This window comes from Falco biarmicus, chromosome 4 (genome assembly GCF_023638135.1).
Source record: "Falco biarmicus isolate bFalBia1 chromosome 4, bFalBia1.pri, whole genome shotgun sequence".
Lineage (NCBI taxonomy): Eukaryota > Metazoa > Chordata > Aves > Falconiformes > Falconidae > Falco > Falco biarmicus.
The window spans coordinates 94,379,291-94,400,795 of NC_079291.1; the positions used below are offsets into that span (position 1 = coordinate 94,379,291).

Consider the following 21,505-nt stretch of genomic DNA (forward strand, 5'->3'; position numbering starts at 1 on the left):
ATAAGGAATTAAGTAACAGCCAAAGCTGCTTCTGCTTTACCCCATCTGGTGGCCTATTGCTTATATACAGCTGGTAGCAATAGCTATTTAGGCATGTTGTCTGGAATTCCAGCTATTAGAGGAGAAAACACACAACTGGATTAACCGTGTCCCACTAGCACTTATCTGTTGTTATCCCCTGGGTCCAGCAGAAGCCAGTATGTGCCTCACTCCATACCCAAAGCGGAGCGTCTAGACACTGTGTGCTCTGATCACAGAGCCACCAAGACCCGACTCAGTCCTCAAAGCCTACCGCCTTTAACCAAAGCAGATAAATGGAATAAATTTTCTTGAGGAAGATGCAAGTTCAGAGAGAAGGGTTTTCTAAAGCTAATTCCTACAAACAGGCAGAAGCCCTGTCTATAAGCTTTTCCTTGTTATTTACGTTACACACCGCAGGGACAGGCAGAAGGCAGCTCTGAGCAGTGACCCACATAGGAAGTGGCGCTTTGCATAGAGCGACCACTGACTGAGTAAGGAGGCACTCCGGAGCAGAAGGCACCATTCCTCAAAAAGCTAAAGCACATTAAAAAAGGATAAACTCTTTTGAAAAGCCACAGTAGCGTGATTAAATACTTTTTCCTTTTACACAGCAAACCATACAGGGTTGAACCCTTAAGGAATATATGAACTTTCATGTGAATGGAGCCCATTAACTACCAGGCAATGAATGGTGCCTGTGGTCCAGATTTCATTTCCCTTTAGAAAGCAAAGAGGATAGAAAGCTTATGATTGCTACACACAAGTGCTGACTCATTCAAGGTCATTTTACTCCTTCCCTGAACAAATTGTTTCTTTGAGACCCTGGCTATTACGGTATTTCAGAAGAGTATAGTTTCAATGGGAGCCAAGAAGCAGAACTGTAAAACAGTCAAATTAATACCATAGTAAAATACTATCAGACTGCCCAAAGGATGACTTTTCAATTAGTAAGATGGTAATATACAAGATTGCCTTTTTTAACAGAAGTCTCGTTTCTCAGAATTTTCTGTTTAGCAAGAATTAGCTTTAAGGTAGTGTTTAACAAAGCAGGAATTAATTTAAAGCAGTTCCTGAAACGCTAACGTTGCTTCAACTGAACAGCCGTACCTCACATGAGGCTGTAGCAGCACTAAAAGCAGCTCTGCCCCCCCAGCAAAAACAAGCTGTCTCACCACAAGCAGGTTTATCAGTCAGCTGCTATTGGGACAGTGATGCTGGTTAAAGGCAACGGTGGCTCTCTGGCTCGCTGACATGGGGGAACTGGAATAAGTCTTTGCTGAAAATATCACCCCCTGTAGCCAGGGCTCCCCAAACTCAGAAGAAGCAAAAACCTCACACACCTAAAAAGAAAAACACAGGCAGAGAGAAGTCACAGCCTTAGAAGCAGTTGTCTTAAAGATGAGGTTTAGTGTGCTGCTTGTAGGTCCTTGACAGGACCTTCATAAAGACCTGGGATAGGCAGACAGGCTGTTCTCTACACATCACTCTTGAAATGCACTCCTTTCAAGGGAGATTTCTTATAAAAGAGAATTTCCATTAGTTGCCTGTTTATATTTTCCTCTGAAAGGAGGAGAAAGTTTTAATTAATTAGCAACCATTCAGTCCACACACCAAATTTTGATGATGCCAACCAGGAACTTCCTCGTGATTTTTAGGATGCCTGAAATAAAAGCTTTGATCCACCTCCCTCGACACACAAGCTTCCTCTCAAATTCATAAATTATTTCTGATTCCACATCAGAATAACTTCTGGTTTGATACTTGTGGTGGTGTTCAAGGCCAGGTTGGATAGGGCTTTGAGCAACCTGGTCTAGTGGAAGGTGTCCCTGCCTATGGTGGGGGGTTGGAACTCTATAATCTTTAAGATCACTTCCATTAAGATCCAAACCATTCTGTGATTCTATGATACTGCTACAAGCATATTTTACTATAGCAAGTTTATTGGCAAGGCCTTTTGCTGTAACCAGGAAAGAAAAAGAAATGTCAGTGTTACACAGGGAAGGGAAAAATACTCTGAAATTCACTCTTAGGATTTCCTGGAGCTTGCAGCAACGAACCCTTAGGCACAGACCTTTTAAAGATACGTAGGTGCCTGACGACTGCTGCTGCTGAGACTCCAAGGTCAGCTCCAGTGACAGCTCTCAGCACTGCCCTACCTTCAGCATCCGTAGCACTCTCACGGCCCGTGATGCTTTCTGGCAAGCGCATCTGCCACCCTCCATGTGCAAAATGGGGTGAGGGCAGAGAGAGGGAGGAGGACACTGCTCCAGGACAAAGAAATACTTCTTCGAAACATTAGTTTCTTTAAACACACAAGACGCATTCCTGCTGATGTCAATGTTTTCATTTGGAGATAAGACACAGATTCCAGCCAAGTCAGTAACAAAAATGCTGTTGTCAGAAGCCAGGGCTTCAAGTAGGTGGGTTGCCTGAAACCAGTGCATGGCTTCAGGGTTGTGTAAGCCACATTCATTTAGAAATACAGTAATCTCCACAACTTTCTTCCAGAAAGGTAACACGTACTAGCTCATATTGTCTACAAAAATCAGGATTTGTAGCACAAAAGCAGGAAGGGGGGTATAATTTGACACGGTGCACTTGTGTCTTAAATAGCTTTGAGGATCGGGAACGTTCCATGGAAAACATGCTCCAGTTCTGTCGCTTAAGCTTTTTCAGCACTCTGGTCTTACTTGCTGAACAAATTTATTACTCCTACTGGACACCAGTAGCAGGTTTATTTAAAAAAGGCAGCCTGCTTTTCACAGACTTTCTAGCAGTAATTGTTTTTACATGCACTATTACATACAGCACTTAACCAGTAAACGGCTTAAAGGTACCTCTGGGATACTAGTCGGTAAAAATAAAATACAAGAACAAAAGCAAACAACATGATTAGAATAATGTGTCAAAACAATTCTTAACACCCGAGTATTAGCCTTCATTGGTGAAAGGAATAGTCTAGAAAGACAACTTTCCCAGCAGCTGAGAGCTTTCCCAGCACACACACACTTGGAAACCATAATGCCATCTGCTGAGAGATGATGAAAGTGCAATGCAATGAATGACCGAGTCCTCAGTGCTTCCCAGCATTTCATGTACCAGTTTATTCACTGTAATACTGGTGTTGAAATGCTTGCTGCTCATGATCAAGTTCAAAAGGAAGAAAGAAAAAAAAAATCTGCTTGAACTGTAATTTACCCAGGAATTTTCAAAGAACTAGCTGCAATTGCAACTACTGATATTCAGTAAGTCAGGGATACTAAGTCACAGAGGTCCATAGCAAAAATATGTTATGTTAAAAAGATATGATGTGGAAAACCCTAACTATTAATTTGGTGTGGACATTCTAACTTTACAAAAACACTGGTATTAAATAGTTATGTTGGGGGGGGGAGTGCTAGGGTTTTTGTTTGTTGTTTGGTTTGGGTTTTTTTTGTTGTTGTTGTTTTAAAGATGCTCAATTTTCTGCTCCACATGATTACAAGCTGGAGAAAACGTTCCTGATTCTGAATCACATTAAACTATAAAACTTTATTAATAAACCTAAAAATAATGAACAAGTTAAATATATTTTTTATATATATATATATATAAAATACAGAACTGGCATCCAGTGGAAGTGCTTCTAACAACCTACAAAGTTGAGCGGTTACCCCAATACCCCAGTGCTCTCTCTGCAAGTGATTGGAGTCAGCAAATTATCGTCATAGTAACAAAAGGATTGCTAAGAACTAAAAATGGTAGAGCAATAGTTTCACAAAGACCATCACTTTTTAATTTTTTTTTCAAGTTACTAATCTGCCAAGCATATAAAAGAAGAGACACAGTTTTGCTGGGTCACAGCAGCAAGTAACAAACGCAAACTCCCCCAGAATAAGCACCATCCCAGAGGTTGCAAAGGGGATGTATGGAAGGCGAGAGAGAAGGATGTTTTTTCTTGTTTGTACTGAAACACTATATCCAATTCTGCCCCAAACGATAGTGATGAGTTAGAGGAAGTTCAGAAAAAGTCTTTTAAAGGATTCAAGATCTGGCAAGCAGAAGGCTAGCACCACCTGCTTTTCCTCTAGCCCACAAGTTCCACAAGTGTTGCAACACAAGTCTGACATTAATTATTAAAGGCAAATTAACAGTAATAGTAACTTAATTCTTTGAAGTCAGACAGAAAGACCTAACCAGATCCGCTGGCCAGCAACTAACTGTTCATGAAACAAACTCAAACTGGATACTGCCATACAGGGATATTCTCCCAGAAAAGTGCAGAGGCAGCAATGTATAGATCCAGTTCTAGCCTGATCATCTCAATTTCTGAGTAATGCTGTTCCTATCTATAACAAAAAAGTAAGAATGCTGCATGAGTGTTTTCCTAAGCAAATACAAACCAGATGAGCTCTGTCCTCAATTCAGAGATAAATTTCCACTACAAGCACTTACTAAAAGGAATCATTTTGCTCAAAGAACAAGACATGCGGCTGGCACTTATTTCCAAAAGATAAAGGGTTAAAGCAGTTACCCATTTCCTCAACTGGACGTCTACTACTATTGTAAAGTCTGTATTCAGCTGAATTCCATCAGGCCATGCCTTCTTAACACATTTTGACATGTACCTCTTCAAAATCTTGGATTATTTTTCCTCCTCTCTGCCTGCCTCTCCGTCGTAGACACTAGAAATAAATACAACCAAAAAGCCAAATGGTAATCCAAACAAAGTAATATTTAATTATCAAGCTGGGAAGACTGATGACGGGGCTGAGTAACTTCTTTTTTAAAAAATCAAAACCACAACACACTTGCCAGGTCCTTTACAGACGACACAATACTGTTTTTTGTTTCAAGTTCATAACTTGGCTCTTAAAGTAGTTGATAATGAACCAGCAGGCATTATTTTAAATCAACCAGTTTTATTAAATGAGCCAGAAAGGAAAGAGGCAGGGCTAATTACCAACATTCCTTGATGAATTACCTAGCGGTGTGTGGTAAATCTCCGGGCGTCTTTGTCTTTATCCCCAAATTTATCCCTTACTTATTTCTCAAGAGGTTAAAGGACATGGGGCTAATTAAGGAACCAATCCAATGACAGACAGAATCATTCGAGGTAAGGCTGGTTTTCACTCTTTCAAGCTTTTGCATCTCTGCCTGGTACTTCTTAATCTAATTTTTTTAAAAAAGAAAAAAAATATTACTGCTGAGGAGGGGGGAGGAAAAGTGCTAATCTTGTCACGGTCAGGCAGGTTGAAATTGCCATGCAGTGCTGGGCAAAATGCTACATATTTGTAATTTAGCCAATAAGAAATTCCTTAAGCCTCTCTTGAATGGCAGGAATGTCTCCAGCTTGTCACTTTGAATTCATTCACTCACGAGTTCAGCATCTCAGAGAATAATGCTGCCAAACTAGCTGAAGAACTGAAATATTTGTGAGTATACATAATACCAAAAAATTAATTTAAACAGGTCTGATTTTTCACATTTAAAATTTAACTTCTATTGAAGGTATCACCAGAGGCTCCCTACACCTCCAACCTAGCTCCCCAGTGTCACGTGTGGCTCTGGCCACTATTTTCTGCCAAATTAAGCCTAGGACTCGACAAACACAACTGCAAGGACCAGCACTCACCCTCTTCATACATCCTTGGCTCAACCAGTAGAGTGGAATAAGGTGGTTTTGAAATTAACATTGACCAAAAAGGACTTAATACAAGCTGTTAAAACCTGTTAGCTGGTGGGCTGTGGAGCCTCATCAATGCTTTTAATACCCACAACTATGGATACCTACAATTCTTTAGGAAGATTATCTCATCTTCTGCCGGTCTGAAACAGCCACTGACACATGGTGAACCACCATTTTCCCAAGGTCTGGTAACTCAGCCATCAGATAATACGTCTAGACCGTTAAAAAAAAAAAAAAGTGCTTTGAAGCCGTAAGAGAACACTTAGTAAGTTCTCCTTAACTTTACGGATGTTACCATGCCAGCAGGAAGACAGCAAATCCTCAAGACCACCAACCAGGGTATAAACCACCAGAACCTTCTGAAAGGCAATCACAGCTTGGACCTCCAGATGCCTGTTTTGTTTTGTGTGAATACACCTTTATTTCCTCCATGTCAAAACATTATTTCGAACAACTAGGTAGCTACTGTGAACTTGCAGGGCAACAGCTCTGTGGTAAGGAGCAGTTTCTCGCCAACCCTCCACACTCTGCTCACAGCATCAGTTGCCCAGGAAATACCCTAGCCCCCCAGCAGCACAATTCAGCAGCAGCACGGTTTGTCCCACAACTTTAAGAGCTGTATTTTGTGCCACAGTGACCACAGCTGAAGAGCCAAGACAGAAAGATCAGACATCTTTGTCAGCAACAGCATTTCTCTTCAAGAGCTAAGCAACACATGTATTTGCATCCATACGAAAAGGACATTTGGGACAAAGGGTGAAAGCAGTGCTTTGCACTAGCAGTCAAGCAGTCAGATACATACACAAAGTATGTTGCCCCCTTGAATTCCATGCATTTTTAATGTCTAATAACCTAGGTGTTAAGCAAGAGTTTACATTTTACCTCTATTACTAACCACAGACATCAAGCACCAGTGCTTGTTTTGGAACAGCTTTCAACCCACTAAGCAAGCAAAAGATTTAAGGCCTGAGAGATACTTTTACGTACATGAAAGCTTGGGAGACAAGGCAGGCTTTAGTGGTCCTGTAGTTAAATGCAACTTTTTCTTTATGAAGAATTTGCTGTAGGCTTAAGCTACGTATACCAGAGTCACTGAGTGTAAGTAACCTTAGTTTAAATGTTCTGTCTGAAGTTCACCAAGACTCAGTCTGGCAAATCACTTGTCTAAGTTCTCAATTGCAAAATACACACCACTCTTACTTAACCTACCGGCACACACTACTATCTACCATTGTCAGGTTAGATTAAATTAACTTTTAATCAGATAAGTGTGTCCACAAACACACATTTGCTGTAGCAGATGCTATACATGTTTTATCTTGACATCCCATTGTTCCGGTTCTTCAGAACTGTGAGATAAGTCCCCTATACAATTAAGTTTTATGGTAACTGCTACACCAAGAACGCTATTGCTAACTGCACAGCCTTCCCTGCTAGGCAGGGCTGCGTTACCACCACAGGTCACTCTCTGTAATAAGTACACTGGAAAAGGACTAGTAGGAGGTTGGGGTTTTTTTATATATATGTCCATAGTCATTAACATCACTCAGCAGGCATGCCTGGCATTTCAAAAATGAAGAAATACAGGGTATCTGATGCAAAGAGCTTATCGTGGTGGCGCATTTAAAATCTGAATGAACAATGACACAAGGGCCAAGGCAAGAGGCCAGTCTGGCCGCCTGCACCCTTCCAAGCAGCACAGCTGCAACACTGCACTCCTGTCTACTCACAAATGCTGTGAGGGGAAAGCTGAGCATGAAACACAGCGATGGGATGGCATTAAGAAAGAGATGAATGAACCCCCTCTGGTATCAGTAATGATCAGCCCACAATACTGCCATGAGATGGTCAAAAACTCGTGGAATAATAAAGCAAGAGTGGAAATCCAGTAAACAGTATCTGGTTCTAGGCTTTGAAAAGGAGAGGTTTCAGCTTGGTCAGGACCACAGGTGAAAGAAGAAAGGCCACGTTGACAAGACACAGCAGTGGAGAGCTGTAATTCTAGCACCAGAAGAGCAGTTAATATCTACCATGAAGCCACCAACCCAGACAGCACAGCATGGCAGGAGGAATCCTAAGCAGGGTCCTTAGCGGCAGACACATTTTAAAATATCCAGCAAATAAGCATTGTTGTATGCAAATACACTATTAACAATCCATTAATAACAAATATTTAAAATGTTTTTGTTGCCTTTATTTTCATACATATCATTTTATATACATGTTGGAGTGTACTGCCCCGTTAGTAAGGGCAGGCGCTATGCGGGAGCAGAGTTCACACCCAGAGAGGAGAGATCTCAAGCTGCAGATCACGAAAGCAGAACCTGCCTTGCCCAGATCCCCTGGGGCAAAGGAACTGTTTGCTCACTCTCCAGAAACAAGGATAAAGGGGATGCCGGCATCCTGAAAGGGACCTGTCATACCACCTGGAGACCTACTTTTATCTTATTACTGCAAAGTATTTATGCAGTGCCCAAAAGACACCTGCACCACTGCAGGAACATGCCAGGTCACGCAGCAAACACCCACTGCGGGTTCTCACCCCAGCCCTCGAGGCTGTACTTGGCAGCAGCATCCAACGTGGAGCTGCTCTCAGGCAAGCATCTCTCATCTCAGCACCTGTAGCAAAGAGAAATTACCTTCTTAAACGCACAATGGCAGACAAAGAGAGAGGAAAAGACACGAGAAGTCCAGCAGATTTCTTACTGTGCTATTTGTTTGGTACGACAGCACACGGGAGGAAGTGGATGTACACCAACCACATCCTCAGGAGCATTTCCATGCAGCAGCAGGAACAGACTGGGACAGGGACCCCACCATTTCACAACACATCCAGTTTAGGCTTCTATCAACCCTTGTGCACCCCATTAAAAACACAACAGCACAAGCCTCACATCCATGCACCAACTGAGGAACATCAACAAATAACATGGGGAGACAGAGGGGAAAAAGCGTTCACCCTCAATTTTTCACATGCGAGACATGCAGAGGGCTGGATGTCAGCTGCCCACTGATAATGTTTCCAGTCCTGCAAGAACTGGTAATGTTTTCACAGGACCTGATTTGCAATTCTGTGGGCCAGTGCTGGCCCTGAGCCTCCTTTCCAGACTCCTGGGGATGTTCCAGTGCTTCTCCCCCGTATGGAGGACATAAACCCGCTCGCACCAGTCACAGTTTCTGCAGTGACACATTGTGTTTTGAGCAGGCAGGTCCAAAGTGCTTAGGGGATTGTGTTATGTTTGTTCTGACCAGTAAACTTCATCCAGAAATCAGGAAAGGCACTACAAACCACCCAGCAAAGCTACAAGCCAATTATTATAACATTTCTCAATGAGCAAACAGGCAAGTCCCCACTCTTCCCTCCTCCCCCAGCCCCCTTTGAATTTCTGCAATTAGTTTACTTTCTGGACCACTGCGAACTCTGTAAATAAGACTACTTAAAAAAAAAAATTAGCAGAGAGCAATCTTCAGAGACAAGCCTTAACCAACACCTCAGGTCTGGCTACTTCTATCGGCAGAACTTTTCAAAAACAAGTAGAAGATCTCGCAAGCCTTGCTTGGGGAAATAAGGCGCAATAGCTGGTGATTTCAGCCTTTACAGTCATTCCTTGCTTTTTCCCCTGGATCTTTTAGATGAATGAAACCCCTTTTCTTTCTGTGTCTCTTAAAAGCACATAAAGGGGTGATGAGCCCCATACCCACACCGCTACAGTGCAGCTTTGGTGAAGATGCCAGGAGGACATTATGTAAAACTCTGGTCATACAAGACACTATTTCTGCCTGCTGAACAACAACAACAAAAAAATCTCAAAATTAGCTGTCTGGACTGGTGTAGAAGATTGAAAACTATGCGATGGACAAGGCCAGGGTACCACCGCCTGTCAGAAAGGCAGGGAGTTTCCTGCTGCTGTCAGTAACGCGGCAGGTCCCTCACTTTGCAAGGATCCTGCAAGTTGCTTGGTAGGAAAGGAGGCTGGGAGCAGGCAAGGAGGAGCATGAAAGACATGAAAAGCAGAACCCAAGAACGCCATCACATCAACAGGAGATGCCTCTAAATAATTGTCAACAGACAGCTGCTAGGACTACAAGAGGAAAGCTAATCCCACAATAGCAAGCAGGAACACAGCAACAGATGCAGTCCAAGACAGCTGTGGGGAAGCTGACTAACGGACCAGCTTCACTAGAAAGCAAGAACATACTCTTTCAATGTCCAATAGCCAAGGATTTCACCACCTTTAACAAACTTTAACTCCACAAGGTATGGGATTAATAGCAGTTCTGTTTTGCAAAGGGATGACTGAAGGGCCAAAGGACTAACCTATCATCAGGTGGCAGTGACCACAAGCAGGGACCTGATGGATGGATGAGCTCCTCAAGGCTGGGGCTGGCGCTGCTTACAGAAATGCAGCAACCAGCTCCCAGAGATGGGAAGCTCTGGAATACTGAAGTTGAGAACAGCAGCAATGCTTCTGCTCCAGCAGATAAGGACTCCTACCAGACAAGAGAATAACTGCAATCTACAACAAAAAGAACAGCTTCCTAATACCAGTTAAGTACACAAAACTAAAATACACCTGTATGGAAGAAGCTGCTCCATACCACTGAAGACATCTTAAGACAAACTCTCTGCAAAGAAGTTAACTTTTCTAAATAAAAATACAAACTTTGTACCTCAGGAATGGATCCTGAGCCAACATTGATAGGGCCTGGAGCAGCTCCAACAATCAACATTTTACATTATACACTCCTATTTCCAAGGCAGAGCAAGAAGTTGAATTGCAGAAGTGAAGAAACTCTTGCGCCATGTCTCCGTAGTGTTGGTCCTGAACCCCAACAGGAGATGGATGAGAACGTGCTTAATGATAAACCAGCCCGTACATCTGTGAAGCTCTGCAGAAGGATAATTGAAAGCTGTAACAGATTTTCCTTTGGCTATTAGATTCAAAGAGATACTGTTCCAAAAGGATTAGACCTACTCCTAGTCCATCTCTTAATTAGGCTGCACATAAGCAACACAAAATGAATTCCAACAGGTCATTTCCTACCTTACCGAGCTACATTACTTGGCAGAGAAGTGATGCAATAAGTCATTACTCAAGAAAATAAAATCCTATTTATTCATATGGCCTTGAGCATACCACATTATGTAATTTGGAGATTCCTATGCAATGTGACATAGATTCGTTATGTATTTCTTCTTTCTGTATTGTTTCTAAAGGAACACCTCTAAAACAACATAAAATCCAAGCTCATTAACACCTTTGGCTTTTTTTTAAGCTAGTCATTCCAAACTACCATCCTCAGACAGCAGGTATTCTTCTCCTTCTCACATTGTGAGATATGGAAGAAAAGGGCAAGTCACACAATGTAGTTACAAACACAAAACATTGACAATTTCAACAAGCTTGGAGTTGGGTTTTGTGATGCTAAATTCCCAAATAAACAAAACCAAACAAAACCAGCTACTACATTTGGTCTTATTTGTTTGTGAAGTTATTCTCAAAAAGATCTCCTTTAAAGTAAGTTGCCTTGCAGATTAACATTTCTGAAAGTGTAAAAATCCCCTTTTTGTCTATCTCATTCTTTAAGGTCACTAAATCCAGACCATCTGGATAATAAAGCTACCAACTTAGTTCCCTATTTATCTAATTAAAACTTCTGTACAGCTCATACGGAAAATTTGTCTACAGCTAAAAAACAACTGAAGTGTAAAAAGCAGCTACAGGGAAATGATGTCACTCATACAGTGTTACTGCAGGCAGAGCTGGCTGTCAGCGTATCGGCACCAGGAAGACCCTGATTTATTGTTAATCTCATTTTTTGAGCCAAATGACCTATTTAAAAAATAAAATATTATATGGACCTTTCAGCCAAATCCTTACTGTCACTGAAACATTGTTGGTAAACTTTCAGCAAGAGCATGACCTCAAGCCTGGTATTTTGTACTTTTTTTTTTTTCCTTTTTTAAAGACTGGTCCACTTTTTTCAATAAGGATAAAAGGATGAACCTTTAGCTGCTTTCCTCCACCAAAAACACAAACAGAAAAACTATGCAAAAGCAGTCTCTCTCCTCTCCTAGGCAGAGACCAAGAGGACTGGGTTTTGCTAGTTCTGACCGTTACTTATGTAAATGCAGGTGATGAGAAGACAGGCACCATTTCAGTAGCTCACCTTTCCACAACCGTCACCTTCAACGCACAATTCTCTTTCACCAAGAGATAGCTGCTGCCAGTTACTACTTTTAATTTACAAGCTAGTTAAGGACACATTCTCTTGGCTTTCAGCTCTACAGGGTGATGCATGCTGCCATTTGGACCAAAGATGAGTGCAGGGGAGGTGTCCTCCCTCTTCCCAGGAGGCCCTCCTCCACCAGGAGGAAAAGGGGACAGATAACTTTTGCAGTGCTGAAGGATGAGGATACACATTCAAGTCCTCCGCATGAAGACCCCTAGCTATGCTCTAGCCAGCTACAGATTTGCATGCAACTCCTATGATAAGCCAGCTCCTACTAAACCCATGTGCAATAACTGCACATCACCTTTCGGCTGCAAGGTCTTCCACAGCTTGTCCCTCAGAAACGAAGGGCTACCTCCCCTTCTTTCTTATATAAAGAGGCAATTGTAAAATGAATAATCAAGACAACTGCTAGCACTTCAGCACTTTAGTCCCTTTCCTTAACAAAAAACTATTTCATAGCACCTACACATCTGCTGGATCTGAATTATAGCTACAGTGTCATAACCTGGAAACAAGTTTAACAAACTGTTATACACAAACATTACACAACGTTGCTCTTCTCAGTCAATTTTTGACTCCTTTACTATAGGCACATGCACACACACTCAAAAGTATATCATATTTAATTTTTAATAGAAATGTGTGTGTATCCATATATAGAATTCAAAGTTCAAGTATTGACTTTTTGCTCCTAGATCATAGACCATACTTGAGTATGGCTCTAGTGTCCCAATTAATATTAGATTTGGCACTGTCACCACAATACCATAACGCAGATTCAATAAATAAAAGCACCCTACTCATTTCCTCCATAAACCCGTCACACAGACTGCCTCAAAATCCTGAGCCTGCAAATCTATTTTAAAACTAAATCTTTGAATATATATCATTGATATATAACAGCAATGAGCGAACTACAAGCGGATTGTAACCAAGTTCAAATAACTTCTCTATTAAGAACATGCTTACTGACTGAAAGCGGGTACTAAACATCAGACTGTAATAAAAAGATTTAGCAATAGTACAGAGCAAATAGATAAAACTTCAAAACTAATCAAAAGTTTACTTTCGTGAACTATGTCAGCAAATTTCTCCAAAACATTTTGCATTCTTTCACTCACACATTTCACACTGCTTTACTCTACTTGGACTTAACCAGCACATGAAATTATCTCTTTTCTTATAGCCATTGATGTTTTTCTCCCCCAAGTAATTAGCAAGCTACATGCCCTTTGACAGAGGAATACTAACAAGCTCCTACAGTTTCCAGTAGGACAAGGAATCCAAAGCTACTAATAGCAAACAAGTCATTTAAGCAAAAAAGGATTACAAAGGCTTGTTGGAAGAGGCTGAAAACTCACCCATATTTCAGATTACGGCTTTCTGAGGAGCTCTTTTGTAATGAGTTTTGACTCCATTTTACGAAAGTATTTAGTTGTTTTCTTTTAAAAAACCAAAACATGATTTGAATATCTATTAATAGTTTCTTCTTTTTGAAAATAAGGATTTTTTTCCGAAGGGAAAATGACGGAAACACTAGTTTTGTAACAAAACCTCTCTCCTAATATCTCAAAGTTTAAAGAAAACAAGTCACGCAAACTTTTTAAAAGAAGTTTTCCATTCTTCACTACCAGGACATCAATATAAGCTCCAGATCAAGCCATAGCGCTGCTTATTTGCAAAATTTCATTGCCAAAAATCCCTATTAACTGTGTGTCTATTAAAGCACGCTTAGATGAGCGAGAGCTCCTGAACAGAAAGGCAGAGAGACTGGCGTACCTTGAGGACCTCCATGGGTACCTGGGTGGCAGGGGGCAGGCTGGTGGGGACGCTGACGTTGATGGCAGGAGTCTGGCTGACGGGTACTCGCTGCTGCATGAACTGGGCTGCTTGCTGCTTCTGCTGCTGCTCCCGACGCTCCTGCTCCTGCATCTGCTCACGCATGAGCTGCTGTCGTAGCAGGATTCGTGAGGTCATGCTGGAGGAGCTTAAGGGAGGCTTGGAAGCGCCAGGATGCTCGGAATTGCTGTGGGAAGACCAGAGAAAGACAGCTCAGCTTCCACAAGCAGGATCGCAGTTCCAGCGGTTGGAGCTTGCAGAACTACATCAGATCATGGAGCAGGATGGGCGAGGATATGCCGCACCATGCAAGGGAGAATTCGGAGTTGACCTACTTCAGGTACTTAGCAGCCACGTTAGGCTGCCTTAACTTGACTGCAGCTAACCATTTCCAAATGCCAATATTCAGCTGTAAAGAGCTATTTGCTGTTTCAATTTTTACAGCAACCATCCACAAGAAAAACAAATGCTTTTACAGACACAAGCAGGCACTCATATTCTTTTTCAAAAAAAGTAATAAAGGGCCATACCAAATCTAATGATAGGTATAGATAATAATCCAGGTCTAATGATCTAGCTCAAAAATAAATAGATAAAATAAATCTACCTCTCCTATGAAAACACAACGTAACAAAGTTCAGTTATTTCCTGCAAAATACTACCCCAGGGTTGGATTTGGTGGTCGCAACACTCTTCACAGCTATAAACCAGACACACACACATATGCCCCCCCACAAAAAAACAAAAACCTCCCCCTTCATGCCTACCAGCATCTTCCAAGCGCAGTGAGATGCAAGAACAAGCAGAATCAACAACAATAATGGCTTTATTTCAGTTACATTTTTTATAAAGCGTGTCAGGTTGGTGAGAGCTAGCACACTGCACTGCTTCACTACCTAAGAGCTGTTTCTAAGCCATCAGCGAGCACAGCTTCCTACTTGAGAGCACGGGACAAACCAGGGGACATTGCCATGGACTGCAGGGACACCTTCTGAACAGAAGCATCCCATCATTTTGTTAGCCCTCTGAACTGAAGCCCATTTATAAGACATTTCTGTAGCATAAGGCTGAACAACTAGGGTATGTAAACACCAAGCTGCACATCCTTTGAGGGAAGGATGTTGGAAATGGGTAATATATGACTCCATATAAGAAAGAGCTACAGTGCATATAATTCACAATATTTGGTTTCTGATTCTAACTGCTGCAGCTGGTAGCCGTCAGCCCGTGGAAAAAAGGGCTCATTAGGCTGTAACAATGCAGGACCATGCCTGGAGAAGCCAGCAGTGATCCTTCTGCTCCAGGAGGAGGCTGCTCTTGAAAACCCCACCTCTGGCTCCAGGGTTTCAGTGCTACCTGCAGGATGCTGACAGGACAGCTTGCAAAGGAGTACAGGAGCCAGAATCCCTTCCAGGTCTCACCTGGAGGCTGCAGGCACCACGAGCTACTTGTGCTTGGGCAACCAGAGCCGGTGCTGCTGGATGTTTTCCAGCTTTGTTTAGGACCGATGCTGAAAACTGTTCAGCATAGAAATGGAAAAGGCGAACCTACACTTATTCCCCCAAGAGATCAAACTCCTGTTTTCCAGAGCACACATTTTGGGGGCAGGGAGGCAGGGGACCATCTTGCTATTTAAGACCTGTCAGGTTGAAAGATTCACAGAGACACTGATCCTTTTGATAAAACAAGAGAAAACCTTTGTGGTGAAACTAATGCAGCTGTGGAATAATCGTACTAATTAGCTGCTCAAGACAAGTCATTTACTGTGATACTTGTAAAAAACACCACCCTTTCAATTAGGGGCGAAGCATTCTCACATCTAAACGCAGCAGCGTGTTTCCTGGCTGCACATCTGAACTACTTGCACAATTCCAAACCGAGGAGATGCTTTATTTCCATGCCCAGGGTAGTTATAGGTCAGCGGTCTCCTCATTTTTTTTGATTACACCCCCTTGCCAGGAAACAAGAATGAGCATCCACCCCCAATATATGTACATTTATTTATTTATGAATTATATACATGTATGACTGAAGTGTTAGTATTTTCTTCCTGCTCACCAATACTATTGCACACCCCACTTCCGAGACCATTCTAACAGATGAGCAAAAAAAGGCACTCAAATGCTGCCTTTAAGCAAGGATTCATTCTTCTTGTGTCAAGGAAAAGCTTATTTTGTCACACTAAGCATAATTCTCATTTGTGTGCAACTGGCATTTACAGACACCTAATGCTGCAAAACTGGTAACCCAGCAGTTCCTCCCACCTTCTTTCATTTTGAACTGTTTCTCCACCTACCAAAGCCAAGCGTGCTGAAAACCATCTCAGAAAAACCTTCCCATATACTAAAATTTTGGGGAATGCGATGGAGAAGGAAGGAGAAATGGGTTTCCACATAAGCTTCAAGTATTGTACCTTTAAAAGAAACAACAGTCCCAGAAAACACGGTTCCTCCAAACTCCCAAAAAGCAGAGAAGCTTGCAAGCTTTATTTCTTTTGCAATGATGCTCAATATTTTAATTCTTCACTGGGAAAATTGTCTTAGCTGTAATTAGGCAGGTAGCACAAGGTCGGGCAATGTATTTTTAAACAAGTACCAAAAGAAGAGCAGGCGCCAGCAAGGGGAAGAGTCTGATGTTATTCACACCCAGATCACCAGATTTTGGTAGCCAGATGAAGGGGGAAGCAAAAAGCTTGAGAGGAGATTACTGAATGTCCTGCTCACTATTATTTCAAAGGGAAAGCCAGAAACCAGCGCATCTACAACAGAGCTACAAGCTCAGCGGACACGTTGTTCCCATTACAATTTTCAGCAGTGCCGAGGTGCAGAAGCCCGAGCACAGGCAGCACGGGCAGCAAGGCGCTGCCAGACCCCAGCCACAGCCAGCAACGCGCTGGAGTTCAAACAACGCTTTTATCTAGGCTAAAAGCTGCTGCACAACACCTGCCTGCCTGACCAGATGCTCCTGTCACAAGCACTGTGAACGAAGCTGGCCAAACACAAGGCAGCTCCTGCCACGCAGATTTCCCGTTATTTACGCCCCGGGGGCTGTAAAGCTCCTCCTGGGGCTGGGCGGTCCCACCGCACCAGGCTCCTTCCACTCCCCACCAGTGGCACTGATCAAACATGGAAAATGGTTTGAAGCTTGGTTCTCCCATCCTCTAAGCCTGTCCCACGCACAACACGCGGGCCATCTGCCCGCCTGACCGCCCTTCCCCGCCACGCCTGCTCCTCACCGCAGGATGATCCGTGCGAAGCTCCGCAGTGCAATGGAAGACTGTTCCAGTTTCATCACCATGTACCCTCCAGAGCAAAAAGGAGCAGGTTTGTCAGAAACTCAGTTTTCCAAACAAAAAAGCAATTAAAAACCTGTTATGTTAAAAGCTTCATCCAGAGAGTTTTGAAATCCATATTTTTTAAAGCTTCCTGACCTTCAGGCACTGCCACACAGACAGACCTTCCCCTGACCAAGTGCCACCTACTGCAAAGCAACCCAGGACCTGCAGCCGGGGAGTCACAACTCTCCTACATGAACTGATTCACCCCCGGATTATGTAGAGTCAGTAACAGAGCCCACACACACACACACACACAACTGATACATGATGTGATCTAGATACTTCCTGCAAACACGGTTTATGGATACCACTTAATTGCAATAAATGAAACCAACTCATCCTTTTAATTGACATATGATTAAACCAGTTATCCATTAGTGTTCTAATAAGTATAGTGTAATACAGACTGAGAGTTATTAGTTATGAGTGTCATGTGCCAATCCAATTAATCATGAAGTGATAACGTTTTATTAAATAAGTTTAATTTAAATATCCTTTGCACAGATGCCTGGGAAATGTTAGTTACTGCACTCAAGTTATAAAGCAGGTGGTCATTGCATAAAAGGCAACTGATCAGATTAAAATCAAGTTTGATTTTGTTGCCATCAACTCAAGAGACCATACCTTTTAGAGCCTAATTTACCTTCCCAGATACACACTGATTATTTTATCTCTGTCTCCTTGGACAAAAAGACAACCTCACCTTTTGTTGCTTGGTTCTGTTTTCAGATTCTTATAAATTGATTGAACAAGTTCTCTGGTTCACATGCATCATTTGAGTTGTATGGTTTACATGAGCTATGTATTCATTCAGAAACTTCTCTGGAGATTTTTAACCAGAAAAAAAAAATATTTCATTCACCTTCACTTTTAATTTACTGGGTTTTATATATATATATATATATTTAAGAAAAAAGAAAAGCCTCCAATGTAAGGTTTCTTAGACAAATTACAACAATTAAAAACTCAGGCCAAATCCTCAAACCCAAAGCTTCCTCAAACAGAGATGAACAAGAATCAAACAGAATGCATTAAAAAAAAAAAAAAAAGCTTTCAAAACCACTTGCTGTGGGCAGGATTGCCTACCCTGCTCTAAGCAGAGAAATGGCACACAAGAGGGAGGCTGTTGCTCTCCTCTGTTCATGCCAACTGTTTGTTAATGGGTTAGCCCATAGAGAAATCAGCCAAGAAAAGCAGATTTAGCACCTCAAGAAATCCACTGAGCTGCACCAGATCTCAGAAGTAAGAAATAACACGGGATTTAAATGCTTGTGTTTCGTATCTTACCCTTATCCCATTCATAATTATTTATAGAGAAGAGAAAGGCATCCACATTTAAGGGTCTGACATTAGCATAGAACTATCCTGATCTTTAAAGCAAGCAGATGAGAGGTCACCAACGTTACAACTCAAATATTTGGCCTGACCTCCAGAAGGCATTATCGGAAGAGACAGCGGCACAGCTCCCCTTCCAACAGCCCTCCCGTTCAATGCCCACTAGAGTTCCCTCAAAACTAAAGTTTATTTGTCCAGATTCTGTTTCCAGTCTCTTTACCAAGCAGTAAAACCTCAAGAAACTTTTTGTTGTCAATAGTATGTATGTGGCTGAAGCAACACTTCTAGCAGCATCTAACCCGCCAGCCAGCATCACTGTTTACCACAGAGTGACAGAAAAGGGAAGAATAAAAAAAATAAAAAAATAAAAAAGGGGGGTGGCAATGGGGTGTGGGTGACCAAGAAGGTGGCAGACTACCCCCCTCCCCCCAAAGAACACAACCCAAAACATCCTCAAACAAAAAAAAGAAGAAAAAATAAAACACAAACACCAAACCACCACAACCTCTTCTCCATCTTCAGCCAAGGTAAGGGATTCTAACTACTACAGCATTTTCCCTGAAGCACTTTGTACTTCATTCCTAAACTTTAATAACTGATTGTGGGTTACAGCGACACTCCACTCGCCATGCCAACCGCCTGGTGTTACTTAAGTATCAATGTAAAAAAAAAAAAAAAAAAACCACCACCCAACAGTTGCCACCCTCATATGTCATTACTTGCCAAGGACACAGCAATTACATAAACAGTGTGGAAACCTTTATCAGCCTTTATAATAAAGTAAGGACTAAGGTTCAGTCTTCTGTGTGAAAGAAAGCTTTCACATTTGAAGGTTACACATTTAAAGTGACACTGCTGCTGCATCTGCTCCATCATCAAGGTAAACATTCTCCTGTCCCTCCAGCGCCTTCTTATCCTGACCTGCACCAGCTCAAAGCTGCTCTCCTGCAGCAGCACCACTTACCCCACACCACAGGCTGCACCCATTGAACAACTCCCAGCCCAGCGGGCATCCATCCATCTACCCGACCACATTGCATGCACCTGGTCAGTCCGGGAAGGAAAAAAAAAAACCCTGAAACTCCCACCACACAGGTCTACCACCCAGGAGCTAAGGGCTGAATTACAAAGCTAATGATCTCAGTGGATAAGTTTGTCTTTGCTGGGGTGAAAAAAAAACACAAAAACAAAAAAGCGCCCAAAAAACCCACCCAACAAAACATAACCACACAAACAAAAACATCTAATCCTCAGCTATTTTTTTTTTTTAAATAGCTGTGCACCATTTAGTAGTTTTCCATTTTTCTTCCTGTCTTTAAAACACACCTTCACAAGCTGCTGAACATAATGCTTTCTGAACTTAATGAAAACCTCTCTCATGACCCAGGAGCACTCAGTAAATAATTATTAAGCTCTGAAGGTGGCTTTTGCATGAGTGTTAACTTAATAAAATGCCGTAAGTTGATCTGCTTGAATGCCCATTTACTTGGGGACACAGCTTGCAGTATAGCTTGGAAAGCTTGATCACATCAGATTAAGGAACAAAGTAAAACTAAAGGGGCTCAATCTAGAATCTGCAAAGGTCACATTTTACAATCCTTTACTATCATTCCTGTTGAAAAGAGATAATTGCAAACCGAGAGTATCCTCATCGACTTCCATGTAACAACCACTATATTGCACCAAGTCTTTTTACACCTAAACTGAACCTCCATTAGCCCAAATGCGTGTGTTTGCCACAAAGTTTCAGAAGGAGATAAATACTTATTTAAAAAATAAAAATTGAAACATGGAGTATTTTAGAAGTCTTCCCCTTCTGAAAGTCACCATCATTATCTCAGCCAGTCAGCCACAGCTGCTGTGTGTGGCTCTGCAGAAGACAGTGGCCAGCTCCTAAGCACGGTATTTTTAACTCCCAGAACACAAACTCCATCGCGACAAAATCAACCACGCAATCTGCTCACGGTGCCATCGCTCCGGGAAAGCATCACTTACAGACAGAAGCTGTCAAAGGAGCAGGGCATGAACATCTGAATTCTAACAGCTTCCATCTTTCCCCCCCCTCTGGTGTCCACAGGCTTTTACTGAGCACCCTCGGGTGAAAGTCAAGTGGTGTCCCAGCCGTGTCTCTAGGGGTGGCTCCAGATAAGGACCTGGCAACTCCAATCCCCACAGAGCAGCAACTCATGCAGCAGTGCCCAGTGCCTGCCAGCACTGCAGACCAGTGCAATCCAGCACCTACCGAGCAGAAAAGAAGGGATGGGGAGTTGAGGTAGCCATGCACAAGGTCTTCAGATACCACAGAAGGACTCCAAAACAGCCTAGAAGTTTGGAGTCAGCATCTCGTTACATCTTGACTCACCTGCATGGAAGTATCGCACAAACTCCCGACGGAGACAGCCCGGAGCAAGATGTGGATCAGCAGCAAGCACAGGAAAACGCCTGGCACTGCCGTGGGGCTGAGCATGACCCTCAGACCCGCGCCCAGGCGCTGTACCAGCCCCACCGTCCTGCAGCCAGACAACCCGCTGCAGGTCTGGGAGAAATGGAAGGCATGGGTTGGTGTTGAAAGCGCTTCTCCCATTCATTAATTAAAAAGGGTGTGATCAGGCCATTAATGGCATCAGAGGAGTGGATAAGGGCTGTCTGTAACGGCACAGTTTTCTCACAATCTTTATCACCCAAAAGTTGAAGGGAAAGGGTGAGTGCAAGGCAAATTTGTTTTCTGGGACATAACTCCTTCACATTCAAGGTTTACCCTGGTGAACCCTCCACCAGGAACCACTGGAGGTGCATCTCACAAGAGCTAGACATGCACCTGTAACAGTATGGAGACTCGATGTGGCTGCGTACACACTGTTTCCCTAGTTTCATCTCTGCTCAAACATGCTGAATCCCTCAGGCAGAAAGGGAACAGGCAGGTGAACACACCTATACGCACAAATGCCTCTAGCTCCCAAAAATGTTCCATGAAGGGTTAAAGGAATTTAAGATGTAGCTGAATGCGTTACCCAATATTGGTTTGATGCTCTTCCTCAAACTTTCAAAGCCCTCACAAACTTACAGAA

At 42.6% G+C, this 21,505-nt stretch overlaps 1 protein-coding gene across 4 annotated transcripts in view; it reads right to left on the reverse strand.

Annotated features, from left to right (window-relative positions):
• MITF (melanocyte inducing transcription factor) overlaps window positions 1–21,505 on the reverse strand; it is a 110,149-nt gene that overhangs the window by 35,809 nt on the left and 52,835 nt on the right. For all 4 annotated transcript variants that reach the window (XM_056335924.1, XM_056335923.1, XM_056335925.1 and 1 more), the window contains exon 2: window positions 13,706–13,952. In XM_056335924.1, the coding sequence (XP_056191899.1) occupies window positions 13,706–13,952 (247 nt within the window). The remainder of the gene's footprint in view (window positions 1–13,705; window positions 13,953–21,505) is intronic.